Source organism: Vanellus vanellus, assembly GCF_965231255.1.
Source record: "Vanellus vanellus genome assembly, chromosome: 17".
Classification (NCBI taxonomy): Eukaryota; Metazoa; Chordata; class Aves; order Charadriiformes; family Charadriidae; genus Vanellus; species Vanellus vanellus.
The window spans coordinates 10,313,995-10,330,822 of record NC_138922.1 but is presented as its reverse complement, the minus strand read 5'-3'; the positions used below and the strand labels follow the sequence as shown (position 1 = coordinate 10,330,822).

The 16,828-nt window shown below is 43.9% G+C and overlaps 1 protein-coding gene across 1 annotated transcript in view; it reads right to left on the bottom strand.

The window, feature by feature from the left end:
* The window catches only part of RAB11FIP4 (RAB11 family interacting protein 4), a gene marked incomplete at its 5' end in the record, with an annotated part of 128,189 nt that extends 113,549 nt beyond the window's left edge, over window positions 1–14,640 (bottom strand). The window contains one exon of the mRNA XM_082492406.1: window positions 14,497–14,640. Within this exon, the coding sequence (XP_082348532.1) occupies window positions 14,497–14,640 (144 nt within the window). The remainder of the gene's footprint in view (window positions 1–14,496) is intronic.
* Window positions 14,641–16,828: the final 2,188 nt, after the last annotated feature.

Genomic DNA, 16,828 nt, shown 5'->3' with positions numbered 1-16,828 from the left:
ATTCACACAGCTGAGTCACACTCATTTACAGCCTGTGACCTAAATCTACTAATCCAGCACACACAGCCCCCCCCAAAAAAGGTCTTTTTTTAAATTTTGGTAATATTAGTTTAACAAAGGTGAATATTTTAAAATTGTGTGTGATGTTTCTTTCAAGCAGTGGCTGACACAGAGCTCAGGACTGTACTAAGCCTGCCTTCCTTGCTGGTCCAAATAAGTGGTGCAGATATTGCTTAAGTTATTTGGCATGTAGTGACCCATTTAAAGGAGACTTCACAAAGCCTACATGGGAATCACATCAGCTCTTTAATAACAGTCTCTGAAGTGCCGAGCAGCAAATATCATGGAAACCTCACCTAAAGGGAACAATAACTCCCTCATCAACAATAGAAAACACAACGGCCAGTTCGGACAGTGGGGAAAACCGCTCTATTGAGCACAATGTGTTATTAGGTCTAGCACCTCCTGAGTCTTTTCCTAGAGCCAAAGTAAAATTTTGATAAGCCTTTGCTGTAACTTGGGAAATAAAATCACATTTTCAAAAATGACTGGAGCTTTTTGGAGTCACTGACTTTCAACAGAATTAGAGAAACATCAAATACAGTTTGGGGGTTTACATTTAAAATGCCATCAAAATTTATCTTTTGATAGCTTCTCTTTCCTTCCCCATCTGATAGCCTATGACATTCCCTGAGTTCATCGCTGATATCATGAATAGCCCCATGAGCTCCTGAAGGAAGAACAAGTTTTTGAAAGGTTATTTAAAGTTCAGTCCTGTGCTGAAATTGCCATCACAATCTAATTACAGTGTGCACTGAGCACACACTTTGGGTTTTAAAATCAATTTCCATTCCAGGCTGGCAGTTTACTCCTAGAAATCATTTCTTGCATGTTGGTATTAAGATATACACATATATATTCAAACAGTATAAACACTGATATCCTGTTTCACAGCCTCATGTGTTTCACCTGTATTTCCTTTTTATTCATTCATTGCTGTCCATCTGTTTGCAATCTATCCATCTGAAGAGAACATCCTTCTTCCCCCTTCCCTTTGGGATCCTTCTGCCCAATTCATTTAGAGAAACCACAGGTTGGTATCCATGATGGCACAGAATCACACTATTGTCAGCATGTTCACTATAATTAAGCAGGCATAATGACTAACAGACTGATTGTAAAATGGGTAAGTTTCTAACAGTAGCAAGAGTGGGAAAGAAAATACAGAGAAAAGAAAAATTAAAGTTGAAATGGTATTCAGTTAATTAGAGAAATCTCACCTTCTGTGACTGGCACACCTGCTATTCAGTGCATGACACAAGCTCCTAAAACACTGTGAGCTTTAAAGTAGTTATACAGTGCGAAAAGGAAAAGAAAGGTACCAGTGTACCAGCTCAGTGAGGTCAGATCACACAGGCACCTTCAAAGGACTCTGAGAACACCCTTCTGGAATCTCACTTCTTCATACAAAATCCCCAGAATAAAAGGCCAATTCTGCATCTTTGCCTCTGCAGGAGGTGCTCTAGAGGATGCGCTGCTTAGTGTCCTTGTGGGGTCAGGAACCATCTCTGCTGAAGTCAACAAGAGTGAATGGAAGTGTCCCTTCAGCCATCCTGTGCCATGCAAAAGTCTGGAAGATGAACCTGATTCTCATATCTCACCACAGAATAAAGTAAAAGAGAGGGGGGGTGAAAATCAGACCCAATGTTTTACAGCTATTATCCATGGCAACCCTTCCTCCTGTAAAAAAGGTATTTGAAATGTCTCTTCACACTTTTCCACCAAAATAGAGACACTAGCAATTTCTTGCTATGAGAGAAGAGTCTACACTCCTACTCTCTTCACCTTGTACTGTAAATCTAGTCAATCAGTGCTACAGCATAGTGCAACGTCTACAAAATGCAAGCAATGGCAAGCACTGAATTAGGAGAAGTGCCATTGAACGGAACGTATCGCTAAAGAGCCGCTGCAGCAGCCAACTGCAATAAACCCAAAGGTAATTTATAGCCACATTATTCCACCAACTCAATCAAGCAAGCTTTTCACCTGAAATGTTGTGTAAATCATTTGTATTTATAACCACTTAGACCAACTCCTCCAAAGCTCCATTCCCTTCCAAACAGGTGCTAATTTGCTGTAACTCAGCTAAAACTAACTGGCCACCATCATTTAAACAGGAGCCATCCACCATAAAGCACAAGCAATGATGAGCCCAAAACTGAAGCTGTCCCTGAAGAAGGAAGGAATAAAATGGGTCAATAACATGGTGTCGTGGTTTCAGTTGGGATAGAGTTAACTTTCGTACTAGCAGCTGGTATAGTGCTATGTTTTGGATTTAGGATAGGAAATAGTGTTGACAGTGCACTGGTGGTTTTGGTTGTTGCTAAGTAGTCAAGGCCTTTTCTACTCTTCACACTGCCTCACCAGCGAGGAGACTTGGAGTGCACAAGAAGCTGGGAGGTGACACAGCTGGGACAGCTAACTCCAGCTATATGGCTATTCCATACCATGTGACGTCCTGCTCAGTATATAAAGCTGAGGGAAGAAGGAGGAAGGGGGGATGTTTGGAGTTACGGCATTTGTCTTCCCAAGTAACCATTACATGTGATGAAGCCCTGCTTTCCTGGAGATGGCTGAACACCTGCCTGCTGATGGGAAGCACTGAATGAATTCCTTGTTTTGCTTTGCTTGCATATGCAGCTTTTGCTTTACTTATTAAACTATCTTTATCTCAACCCACAAGTTTTTCCTCAATTTTACTTTTCCAATTCTCTCCCGCACCCCAACTGGGGGAGTGAGTGAGTGGCTACATGGTCCTAGTTGCTGGCTGGGGTTACACCACGACACATACTTCAAATAGTCTCCAGCAAAAAATGACACCCAAACAGAGCTGTCATGCTGTGGAAGTAAAGTGGTGATTACACTGCGGTCATGATGTGTCCCTTGAGGCCTCATTGATTTTCATGCATTAAATATCCCTGCTCCCTGGTGCCCTCCTCCTACCATTCTGTGGCTTCAGGCAGCAGACTGAGAGGAGCAATTTGGCCCAGCATGTGCCAATGCACAGAATACTCAGTGCCCATCCCAAAGGAACAGCTGATACAGAAGATCACCAACCTCTACCAGCTGCTCCACCCGCTCAGGGAGCAGCATGGTTCATTCGTGCCGAGCCCAAGCCAGAAGTACCAAGAGGATGCTTCCGCACACCAGGATTGCCAAGTTTCTGAAAATGTATTTAAAATGCCATGGGGGAAAGAAAACTATTACTGGGAGAAGAAACATAGTTCACAATAGTCATAACAGATTTACAAGAAAAATACAGTAAGAGAAATCACATGGGCCTATGTAAAAAGAAAAAGCAATCTGTGCCTTGTACTTCTGGCAAAATGAAGGCAGTTTGTGATTATTTTACCTTTTCCTGAGGTTACCTGGGTGGCCACCTAAATCAAGAAACAAATGATCTGCATCTGCCAGCATTTGCACCAGGACACTAACTTGACCTATGCCAAATTCACTGTACATAGCAAACTATCTTTTTGTCCATTGGAAAGACATCATTTTGGTTAGAGCCAAAGCTTCCAATCTGGCTGACAGATATCCAGAAATCCTCTAGATTACCAGTAGAGTCATCGGGCAAGGTGACTACTAGGACAGTTGGAAGTGGTAGGTTATTGACAAAGACAGTAATGTGTCACCCCCCAAAGTAGCACCCGCAGTTATAGATGTATTCACCTCCAAATTTAGACTTTCCCAGAAGATAGTTTGTCAACAGCAGACTGTTCAAACCAATTTCATTCCCTGAACAAGACACATAGGACTGTCTGATTGGTAGCAAATATTACAGCACTTTCCAATAAATGCATCCAACTGTGCAGAAGAGTTTGCATTCAGCAAAGGGCACACAATTCCCAGGTGAGAAGGCAAGATGCAGTTTTCCTCAGTGGAAACTACCATGTCTTGTAATTGCTCAGTAAGAACAGCAAAGCTGACATTATCAAAGCTCATTTGAAGATGTGTCCCAAAATACTCCTCCATTCTTTATTTTCAAACAATCCCGAAGAGAACTGAGGAATGAAACATACAATTCACTCTTCACACTGGAGGCTAAAATTCACAAGTTTCACCAATGTCTGGCTGCAGTAAATGAAGTCAGACTTCATTTGCTGAAGACCAGGGAATGATCAGGCAACTGCATTCACAAGCTGTGAAAACCAATAGCCAAAGAAACAAATACTCATGAGCCAAACTCCTGTGTTCTATCACACCACACTTTAAAGCTGTTCCTGCTTCCTGTACAAACTCATTGATTTTCTTTTCCTAAAGATTATATTACTCTAGTCTCTTACACAGCTTGGCGTTATCCATGGGTTTGCACTACCTATTGCTTTATTTTCCCACAGCTCTGGAAAACTGCAAGCTGAACACGACTCCAATCAGGCAGAGGAGAGATGTACTGAATAGCATATTTTCTCTTCCTTCTTCATCCACAAAGTGTCTGCGCTTGTTCGATACTTGCTAAATAATTGATTTTTCAGCTTTCTCGCCAAGCAAAGGAAATCGAAACCTTTTTTTTTCTTTTTTCACGTTTCTCAGGAAAAAAGAAAAAAACAGAAAAAATGCTTTGTGTTGAGCAAAGTCTTATGTTTTTGAGCATTTTCACTTGTTTTTGCCAAATCCTTAAATTTAAATTTTGTCAATAAAAAGCTAGCTTCAAATGGAAACAATCAAGATACCATACTTTAAAAAAAACTAAAAGGTGAAGTTAAATACATGCTTATGTTTTTAAGGCAAAAACAATTTGCCAAACTCATCTGAAATTTTAGGATTTTTTTTTCCCCAACTCTTCACCCACAAACCAGACTTGGGGTCTATACGTTACTTGCCAAAAGAAGAAAACATCAGCTTCAGCTCAGACACTTATACTGTGCTTGAGATGCTGATACACTCCAAATGAGCCAACACTTTGAGTTTCTCAGCATTGAATAAACACATAATTAATTGTCCACATCCTACGATAATAATTTAATGTTGTCAACAGATGTCTGTTGTCAGATACGTCTGACAACAGGAAGGAACACAGGTTTGAAGTGAGTTGTGAACCTCTATTATAGAGTATGCCTGTGGCAGAGTTACAATACTCTGATTTGGAACAGCTTAGTCTACAATGTTTTTTCATTATGAAAATAGATTACCTGAGGGAAAAAATCCCGAAGACACCCATTCAGGAAAGGAGAAACGCTATTCAACATTGCAATTTTTTTAGACCAAAGCAAGCACACTGCTTCAGAACACTCTCACCAATGTATTATCTTTAGCCCTCCCAGCAGCATTAGGTTCCCCCAATAAAATCAGTAGGCCAGAAGAGTAGTTTTTCAGTGCTCTTTTTCCCTGAGATTCCCCCCTTACAAATGCAAAACACTTTTCCTTCTGTCCTACAAAGCTATCCAAGTTGCTGACTCTTCTAACAAACATTAATTTACCACACCATGAGAACATCTGTATTTACTTAAAGTTGCTGCGCACACACCGGAAGAACAGTTAAGTTCAGGATCCAATTGTTACTACACACATGCTTCAGACTGAAGGTCCAAATCAATGCCCTCGCTCTGTACAACACTTCAATCAATCTCTGAAGTTGAGGGTCCTATCTCAAAGTTGCTGGTCAGGGCTGCCCCTCCACTCACTGAGCACAGATCTCCTGTGGACAGAACCAGTCTATCGAATTAGCACTCTCTGCCCAGGCACAGCCAGCCCTGGTGGTGCATGGATCCAGAAGAAAGCATAAGGTTATATAGCAATTGTTACAGAGGCTGCATAAAGCCTAAAATAGTACTGTATAAAAATTACACTCCCATGGAACACATTTTTATGTGATACAAGATCGCTTTTCTCCCGTTCCAAAATGTCTGCTCTCATGACCCTACAGTTCAATGAGGCTGGCCCAGCAGCCAACATGAGGCCATCCCAACTTGATAAGGCTGTTAGCTAGCTCAGGATCACATTATGTGCCCAGATGCATCACTGAATATATCAGCTGCCATGATGGCCAACCAACCCAGCAAGTGAACCAGAGCCCTCGAGAGTAAAATGTTCTTAAAACCTGAATGAAAGCAGCCGGAACACCTAGTCAGGGTGACTACAAGCTCACATCTTCTCCAAGCTGGATGCAAAGGAGGTATGTTCCATACCACTGGCCACAAGCTAGTGCTTGGTCTGTTGAATGATGAACATCAAAACCAAATAAAGAACCAGCAACAGAACTAGTCTTTACTACAAGGCTGCAAATCCTGTGGTCAGTACTTATTCCTTTATAACACAAAACGGTCACACTGCTGAAAGCAATGGGACCAGGATTCCTTGGGTCAAAATGCCAAACCTGCTCTCACTGATGCTGCTTGTAGTTCCAATGAGAAAGAACAGCACAATCTCTCTTACTACATCCCCATTAGCACCCCACATCTGTAGAAGCCATTCACAGCTAGCTTTAGCTCTCTTCTGAGCAGACTCTATTGTATTTTGACACAATACCACACCAATCCAGCACAGAAGAAACTGCTGCAACAAAATTCTTCTGAGAGTCCTACAGCTTTCTGCTGTTCCCAATAGCTAACAACACCGAGAAAGGTGGCCTTAGTGCCATTGCTGGAGGATTCTGTACTACTTTATGGTGACAGAACATATTAATGCACAGGGACAAAGGGGTGAGTGCCAACAATTACAAATGGTCTCTGTGTTGACATCTCTGTGGCATTTCACTTTCTGAATTGCTATTAGCTACCGTGTCCTAACATACACATCATATGGTTTAATTGGGTAAAATATGTTCAACTGATCGTATAGTCATTTGCTACAAAAACAGTGAAATTACCAATATTTTGGAACAGTTTCTCAAATCTATTAATACCATGCAAACATATGGACAAAGCTGTTTGTATCTGCACATTTGTTTGGGTTTTTTATCATAACAACAGAAGTGTCATTTGAAAATAATATCCCATGTTCCAAAGCCATCTGGATCCCATTGGGGAGGGTCAGTTCATCAGGAGATGATGGAACAACACCAGAATGTCTCCACTGGCCCATTGCAAATCTTCACAATAAACCAGGCACTGAGGATGTCCAGAATGACCCAGGCATAGGGAAAAACGTGAAGCATGCTTTATCAGCAAATTTGCAGCTGGTGTACCAGAAACGTGCCCCAGTTTGGAACATCACAAAACACTGCCACAGGCTGAAGATCCCCTATAGAAAAGAGCTCCTTGCAAGCTTCCTAGCCAAGGACTGCTTGCCGGAGTGCTGTACTATGACCCTGCTTCTCTGTTGGAGGCCAGTATGACAGAGCCTGCTGTGCTCTGTTCTCCAAAGAGCAGCCCTGAACCGAAAGGGGGGAAGAAAAAGAAGTTTGACAACGCAAGTGTATGTGTGATGTTACAGAACACTTGAGAAGACACATATTTGAGCATCGAAATGTAGACCATTTTAAAACTGACACCACTCTAAAGGAAGAAATTGGTTTGGTTGACATGCCTCATTCCACCAGGCCAACAGCCTCTCTACTCCAGAACAGACAATTCCAGTACCTTTCCTTCTAATTTCAGGATACCTAGCAGAGAAAAGTCTCTACCGTTTCTAAACCTTTCACTTGACCCCCTAAAACCATAACACTATATCAAAAATAAATTGTCAAAGCAGCTTTAAAATCTGAAGAGTACATTGTCATTTTTCCAGGTCCGTGCCCTGTCCATTGATCCCATCTCCCTTGCAGTATTTTGACCCCACAGTTCACTCCTGTTACTCAGTCTGGGGCCAAATATACTGCAGAACTGAATTGGATGCAAGGCTTAGGAAGGAGCCTTACTATTTTTGGTTTTAACTGCACACAAAATGTGAAAACAGCATTCATAGTTCTATAGAAACACTTGCATTCTCTCCAAGTAAGGCCCTTCAATTATATCTTGAGTAAAAAGGAACTAAGATATATTATACAGTGCTTTGTTTACACTCACACTGCTGTTGTAAAACCATATGTTATAGTACTAGTGATTGTGTCTGGCGCTCTCTTTTATCATTCACATACTTAATCACACCCTGCACTGAGTTAACTATGTGCAGCGCACGGATGGGTATTTATTCAGCAGCCTATGCAAGTATCTAGGTCTCAGATCACGTGTGCTTCTTGAAATACCACATGTTTTAAGAACTGTTAGAACTTCATCTCTAGCTCTTGAGCAGACGGTCTGATTAAAAAATCAAATCAGAGATTTTAAAATGCTTGTGTATATTAGCATTAAAACCAGATAAAATTAATAGGAAATTATATCGTCAAATACATAGAGAATAAAAACAATCACATTTACTTATCTAAACCTTACAAGGCAATTGGGTTTTTTCCACTTTGTTGCTGTAAAAGCATTGCTGCCAAGCATAAGTCAATTGTGCTAAACTGTAGGTTAACGACGCAATTTAGAAACTAAGAAAAATTCTGTATTGGGGATCACCCCCACCAATACTATAAGGCAGAGACTTGTTCCTTCTCCAAGACTTACCCCCCCCTTGCAGGAATTTTGTATAAGTCACTTTTCAAAGCTTAATCATATTAGAGGAATAAAATCAGTACATGCTAGAAATCTGAAATCCTCCCTAGGATTTGCAAGAGCAAATTTCTGGAGAACATGCAGACATGTCACAGGTGAAGAATACCAGTTTTAGAACTTAACAGCAATGGATTGAATCAGGTATGGAAAGGCGTGAAGAGGGAGAAAAAATTATACATAAAGTATCTGGTCTTCCTTGGCAGCTGAACGTTTTAGCTTCACCAGCTACATATGCTACCTTCCACACTGTATACAAAAATGCAGTATTGTTTTCTATGCTTGATCCTTATGCTAACTTTTTTCTTTACTTTTGCATTTAATGATAAGACAACACAATATCACTGTACCTGTACGAAATGCAAACACTGAGGTAGTTATAAAACACAGTCATTTAAATATCAATAATTGCTATCAAAATTGTTTGCCTCTCCTTTAGGCATTAAGAACTTACTATTTCAGATCACTGACTTGTATTGCAAAACACAGCGACAATCAATCCTTAACTATACATATAACCCCCTCAGAGCTCTTACCTTTGAAATGCAAACATATTACATAACAAATTAAACTCATGAGTGCACAGCAAACCTACAGCTTCTCTCTTCATAACAGTGCTTCAGAAAATGTTTGATTAACAATAAGTACTAAGCTTGCTTTATGTCAGCCGTTTAGAAATACATGCTTAGTTTCAGGATATACCAAAAGGCTGTTTTAAACATACTCACTGCTAGTTTGCATTGAATTAGGAAGACTACAGTGCCTGTACCTTGACTAATCCATAAACTAAGTACCCTACTGTGTCATTTCAGAACTGCATTTTTCCCAAGTCACTGTAAATGATATGAAATATCTGGGTCATTAGCAAATCTAGTTTTAAGGACTCTAAATGTGTGGCAGCCTTGCTGCTACCTAGAGAACACTGTCACATAGGAGTACTCTTTGAGTCCTCATTACATCTAGGCAAATATTTTATTTTTTCTTTCAGTAATTATTTCAAGGAAAAGCAGAGAAGTCATAACTCTTTTCTGCCTCTACTATGAGAATGGCAGTATCGCTTGGTAACACCCTAATACTTTTCTTTCAACGTCTCAGTGCCAAAGTCTCTTTTTCTCATGGCTGCAGGGAAGTCCAGAGCATACTGCTCATTATCAAGAAGGTATGACTTAGTCTCTGTCATCATGCACATTGATGTAAATTTGCAGTGATTACATTAATTTCTGGGTTGAACTCTGAACTGCAACGCTACAGCTAGGAGCCTGAAATTCACCCAGACCATTTACAAAGACTCCATGTTGCCATGCAGTGAAATTACACTCCTGCTCTTTACAGGACAAGCTAGTTATGGAGTGGTTACAATAGACGGGCTGTGTTTAGAGCATGACTCCATCAGGTGTCCCTGGGAAACATCTGAGAGCAAATCAAAATGGAGCATCAGGATTGTCATTAAACGCAGCCACAGTCTACTACCTGGGTAGCGCTTGAGGTTAATGCCTTTAATTTCTACCCAGAATGAGGATAAATGGAAGTGACTAAAATTAGCAACAAACAACTCCCTATTTCAATAGTTTCTTTTGGCCAGAAAGTTTCATTTGTTTTTGTGAAATATGTGAACTTGTTTTCAGACACTTCTGTTCTACACGACTAGTAAACCATTGACTTCAAGTGAATTACAGTCCACTCACAAGAATAATTGATATTGGCCTATGGATTTTATTAGCTGCTTAAGTTCCATCTCAGATGTGACACTGCTTCAAGTTGATGAGCATCCGTTGATCTTACCATGACAAAGATTACTGTCTAAGCACCTGTATGGTTTGCACACCTCCAAAACGTGATTACATATCTCAAGAAGTCAATGTGTTCAGCATGTTTCACTTGTTGCTGAAAACTGAATGTAGAGTTTAAATAGAATCTGGCATAATGAAACATCAACTGGCACTATCCTGAAATACACATTCACACAATCCACTGCCAGAACTGGGGCTTGCTGAACACGTCACTCACAATGCTCCTAGACACTCGGCTGCTAGTGCAACTATCTTCCCAGTGAAAGGGAACCAGATGGCAAGCGACTCTTGGCATTTTTCAATGTTATGTGAAGTGTTTCTTCACTAGTGAGTACATGCCATCCAGTCAAGTCGCTTTGGAAACAGCCCTTCATGTCTTTCTTCAGATTTCTCCACAAATGGCAAACAGACCATTCAACAGGAAAGCAAGGCCCAGGCCTGCTATTTTTAAGCACTGAACCAAAAGTCTCAGCGAGGAGTTTCTGTTGTCAGTGGAGATAAAGAAGCACCTCTGAAGGATTTATTTCATCCTTGGGTCCTGTTACACCCTCTGAGTGTTCAGTTGCTCATCAGTGACCATGTAGGAAGATTAATTTAGACAACTCAGTTAAATGCCTACAGTCAGACGGGACAAACGGAGGTCAAAGTGCCAAACTGCTTAAAAGTGTAAGTTCCACAACTATTTGTATGCGCAAGCAGTGCTCGAGAGCTAGCCTGCTCTGCTGTTAATTCAGGCACCATAGCAGGAATTTAGAGACATGATTCTGCTCCTGACTCTGCAAAATTAACATGGTCAAGTAATTTCTTCCTCTAGTTGAAGCACATGCCTTGTAGGGGAAAGCAAAAGTTTGCAAGCAAACTTGCTAGAAGTGCGTCCACAGCCAGAACACCTTACCTAAACAGCTGCTCTGAGGCAATCACTATTCTGCTGTGGTGGACTCTCAATGACTGCGTGGCAAGAAGAGGATTTCAGTGTGCAAGTGAAAGGCAGAATGGAATGAAGTACAGCAGTGATGGTGCAGTCTTAGAAAAGAAAAGCATCAAGCTATTAGAAGCAGAGGCCTCAAAAGCCCACTAAAAGTAAAATAGTAAAAACGTTAATCAGAAATGTTAAAGTTTATTATTTTGACTGTGCAGGTAACGACTGCTTTGCTTGAACAGAAAGCTGCTGTCTTGCTGCAATATTTTGCCTTGGGGCAGTTTTGAGAGAGTTGTTTTCTTTCAGGAATGATAAATTTCAGCATGTTGACTACACACATGTGCACACACACAAAGCAGATAGAAAAAGGAAATGCAAAGAAAAAGAAAAAAACAGAAAAGGCTAAATGCCCTATACAGTCCAAGCCACAAGCCCTAATGAAATTAGTATTAAGAATTTATAGACTCCAACCTTTGGATGGTGGTAGCTCCAAGGAGGTAGAGAAGAGGTGGAAAGCTGTGTGTATCAGGTTGGCAAAACTGAAAGGACAGATACTCTCTCATTTCATAAACATGACCTGGGGCTACTGTTGGTAACAGTCAGAATTATTAAGGCCACAATGCTACAAAATAGGATCCTTCCTGTGGCCAGATGAATTAAATAAGCAGAAGGAGCAAATAACTTACACATGAGGGCAAATCAATCTTTCACTGATGCTAATGGAAAGATTTCTTTTGAATGTAAAGGGAACTGAAGTGGATCAGGCCCAAGAAGTGTAGCACATTCAAATGTATAATTAATTTTCAATGACAGTAAATATGTTCTAATGCTTTAGAGGGAACTGCTCTCTAGCAGTGTGTCCTCAGTTTAATTTCACAAGATGCATTCCCGCACAGAGCTTATTAGGTTCCTGCAGATGCAAGGTTGAAAGCACTGTACTATATGGGAGAATAGATTCTCACTGTCTCCAAACATCAACTGTGATTCATCCCACATAAAGTTCATTTTTAACAAGACCTAAAACCAGGCTAGCTTACCTACAGTGGTTGTTCTACAGTAAATCAGTACTTGGAAAATTTGATGATTTACAACTCCCATTTACTCGGCTGACACATACTCCTTGAAAGTCAAGGGACTTTTAGTCAATGACTACAATAGACACAGGGAAGCAAACCAGGACAAGTCATATTATAACCCTGATAGATATATAGATAAGACTTCTCTGTCACTGTTTTGCAAATATCTTATCGAACACTGTCAGTTACAACTGAACAAAACACAAAGGATGCATTTCTCATCACTGCTAATCTCTCCCATGCCTGCCCAGTAAGGCAGCTCATCCTGAAACCTAGAGGCTACCACTGACAAGTGGTACTTTTCTATTGCCCTCGTTGTTGAGATTTTCAGTTTTCTCTTCCTTTCCTTCCCATTCACTCTAAGCTTACGAGATCACCACCTGAATCCTCCTTTGCGTCTTACAGAACATGTTCCCCTCTGACAACCCTAGAGATTTCTAAGACCAAAAAGGATTGGTATGATCATCAATGCCATCCTGCTGCAGAACGGCCAATGGAATTTGACTAGTCTTCCTCAGTGCTGCAAGAGAAAGCCACTGATCTGCCTCCAAATAAATGCAGTAGTGCAAAAAGCAAATCCAATGCAGTGTATCTAGCAGTAAGGATTAAAAAATGCTCAGTTTATATAAAATTATACAATTTACCAAGAGACAAATAAAGCCAGAAATCAATAACGCTCTCTACTATTACTCATTTCTCCTCCTTATTTTGCTGGTTAAAACAAGAAACTCCTTCTCATTAAGAAAATGTTTAACAGACCGGTGACTATCTGCAAGCAATCAGCCTTCTGTCTCCTGGTCTTCCGATTTCATTCACAAGCTGTGTTTCATTACCAGCAGTAAGCCAAAAATAAGTAATTTGCTCCAAGAATTACTGTGAATTCGCTCTGGTTTTGCTGCCTCTTTGGCATCCCTTTATAAACTACCGTTTTATTGGCTCCTCACATTAATTTGTTTTGTTGTACTTTAAAAGGTTGCCTGATACTGGTTTTCTGAATCCTACCCCAGTCCCAACTCCTGTCCCCCTCCCCAGCATCCAAAATTGCTGAGGCGTATTGTGAAGCATCGAACAGTTAAGTACACTATCCTGAGAGTTCTCCTAGAGAAAGCAAGCATTTCTTGCTGGTTAATTTTGTTGGAACTGCAGCCCTTGACTGAATCACCTAAGGGAACTGTTTCAAACCAAACCCATGTCATTACCCTCACAAACACTGGCCTGAATCCCACTCTCATTTACACTGATGTCATGGGTTTACAGTGGTCCCACTGACGCAGCTGCTCCAGTGAGACCAGTGGTGTGACTCCAGATTTACGCTGTGTCACTGAAGGGCTGGATGGAATCCTTGCTTCCAGCCGATCACCTGGAGGTTTTGGGGTGCACCTGGACTGGTGCTTCCCTGACTGCTCAGACACTTCACCTGCCCGTGGGCAGCCCCCAGCTGGCGGCTCCCTCATCTCAAGGCTTTGCTACCAATGCCTCCACGGAGCCTGGTACCCTGGTGAGGACGCAGCTCAGCCAGGACAGAGAAAACCCGTGTTATCACCACAACAAATTCCTCTCCCCGAAAGGCACAACGACCCCCGAGCACTCCTGGGACCGCTCCCTCCACCCCAGGGGAGCGGGAACCAGGCCAGCCCGGGTGGTCTGGGCCGCCCTGAGGGAACGGGGAGACTCCGGGACCCCCTGACAGAACGAGGGATCTGGACTGTCTTTGGGGAGGATTCTGCAGGAAAGGGGGAGGGCGACCGGGTGGCCCTGAGGGAAGGGGGCTCCAGGCCGCCATGGGGGAGGGAGGGGAGAAGGGGGAGCTCTGGGATCCCCTGAGGGACGGGGGGAATCCGAGCCGCCCTGAGGGGAGAGGGTCTGGGCCGCCGTGAGGGGCAGGGTCGGGGGCTCCCCAAGGGACGGGGGGAATCCGGGCCGCGATGAGGGAAAGTGGGTGATGGGGGGGAGCGGGGGAGTCCCAGGGGGTCCTGGTGGGGTCTGGCCAGGCAGAGCCGTGGCCCGCTCCGCTCCGTGCATAGCGGGAGCGGCAGGTGAAAGTTGCGCGGCTGCCGGGGCAGCGGGCCGGGCCGGGGCGGGTGTGGGGGCCGGACAGGACCGGGGGTCGCCCCACTCACCTCATCCCCTTGGCCGAACTGCAGCCCCAGGGCGACGAAGTGCTCCACCCGGATGAAGCCGTCCGCATCCTCGTCGCACACGTCGAAAACCTCCTTGAGCTTCCGCAGGAACCGCAGCAGGCTCGCCGTCTCCATCGCGGGCATTAGCTGGAGGCCGGCAGCACGGCCGCGGCCGCAGCAGCCATGATCGCCCGCGCCTTCAGCGGGTGCGTGACATCAGCTCCGGGGAGCGGGGCGGGAGGGACAGCGAGGAGGGAGGGATGGATGGAGGAGAGCGGAGGGAGGACGCGAGCCCCGGGCGGAGGGAGGGAGCAAGGGAAGGGAGAACAATAGGGCAGAGCTGGAGGATTGGGAGGGAGAGGGAGGAGGCGCTGGGAAGCGGCGCTCGGCAGGGGCGGGTCCGCCGCCAGGGGGCGCCGCGGTGAGGGGAGAGGCGCGGCCGCGGGCGGGCGGGAAGCGCGGCGTGAGGGGAGCGCGGCGGCCCGCGGGCGGGGAGAGGTGCGAGAGCGAAGGTAAACGCGACAGGGGATGGGCACAGTTTGGGGGCAGCAGCGAAGGGGAGTTTCCCTGGGAAGGAAAATCGGAGCGTGGAGGAGGGAATGGGGCTGGGGGAGCGAGGGAGGCAGGGTGGAGAAGGAGAGCACACTCCCCTCCAGCCGCAGGGGCATAGCAGGCCTGGCATCTCCTGAGTTCTTTTGCCCACTGTCACAGACCCATTCGCACTCCCTTCACTGCTCCACACCTGTCCCCCTCCCCGCCACCCCACATAAAACATCAGCCACACTACAGTTTCTTCTGAGAAAAAAACATTGATCCTGGTCTGAAGAGGTCCAGGGTAGGGCGAGGAAAGTTAAGGGGCAATTAAGAAAAAGGAGGACATGCAGAGCTCCCTGCTCCATTGCGTTCAAGTGACCAGGCAGAGCCCTGCTGAGGCACTTCTCGTGGCTGTGTTTGGCTGAGGACGGACACTGTTCACCCACGCTGCAATGAGACATAGCTGCTAACGAAGTGATGGCCCTGCCTTTGCAGGATTCCTCATTAAAGCATTCTGCAACTGGTGTGCTCCATGGATGGGTTTTAATTTATTTGATCTCTCTGCTCTGTCCCTTTTCTTTCTGAGTTATTTGGTCTGCTTTTTAAGCCCACAGCTGTGACCTGCCAGAGGGAAGACCAGGAATGGTTCTGCTTCCTGCATTGTGCCTGAGCCCAGGAATGATGGGGAGGAAGGAGCACCGGCTGAGTCAGGCTCAGGTACTTACTGCCTCTGCCAGCACTTCTTTCCCACTGTGGTTGCTGAGCACAGGTGACCATCCATCACTGAGTGATGTTCTGTAAGTGATTGATAAAGCACATTTAGACACATGGTCTAAAATGACCATGAAAGTGCAACAGGTTTTGATTTGAGACAGTATTCATTCATTTGCTTCTTGCCATGAGAGGTCCATATGGCCCTTAGAACCCTGAAAATCCCATGATTAGAGCAAGCTAGTCAAATTCATCTTTTTTCTAGGAACTAATAGGAGTGTTCTCGGGAACTTTTGTTTCTTTGAGCACAAGTCTCTCTTCCCTTTTATGTGCAAATTCAGGGTTCAGGAAGAGGCTGACTTGACAGCCGTGTAGGCTGTAAGTCAGTTGTCAATCAACAACACAGTGACACTATCAATACAGCTGCCCACATATCCAGCCTCTATAAGGAGCTGGTTCCAGAGCCTCTGCCACCTTGACCTTCCTTTAGTTTTACAAGTACAGAAGAGTTCTCCTCTTCCCTTACTGATGTACAAAAGGGTCTTTCCAGACTGGAAAAAAAAGTGCAGAGATCAGATACGACCCTTGGGAAACAAAGAATTTATAAAGAAAGAGATGTGAGGAGATCTAAAAGAAAAAAGGGAAGCAAAATATTTGATCAGCAAACTTCTCTGAAGTTGTCTAGTTGGAGCAGGATTCTTAAGATGTGAGGACATTTAGCTTTTATCTCGGGACCCTTGAACTCATCTTCAGGTTATGCAGGGATTGAGTTTAGCACATCTCTCAGGGGCACTTATTCAAAGTGTTCAAAAATCTGTGAGCTGGTACCCCTCAAAGTTGTGGAAAGCACACCTATGTGGAATCAGCTACTGTTAGTCTAACTGCTCTGAAGTGGAGTTCAACCCCTTCAAAGCCTCAGAGCACATCTGTGTCATTGTCCCACTTTGTTCACTGAGATTGCCTCAGAGCACATCCTTGCACCATCTGACTCACTTCTCTGTGTGCAGGTGGGCAGCTGTACAGTCCCAAATAGGGAAGTGGAGTCACACTAAATATGGGGGGAGGGGGGGGGGGGGGGGGGGGGGGG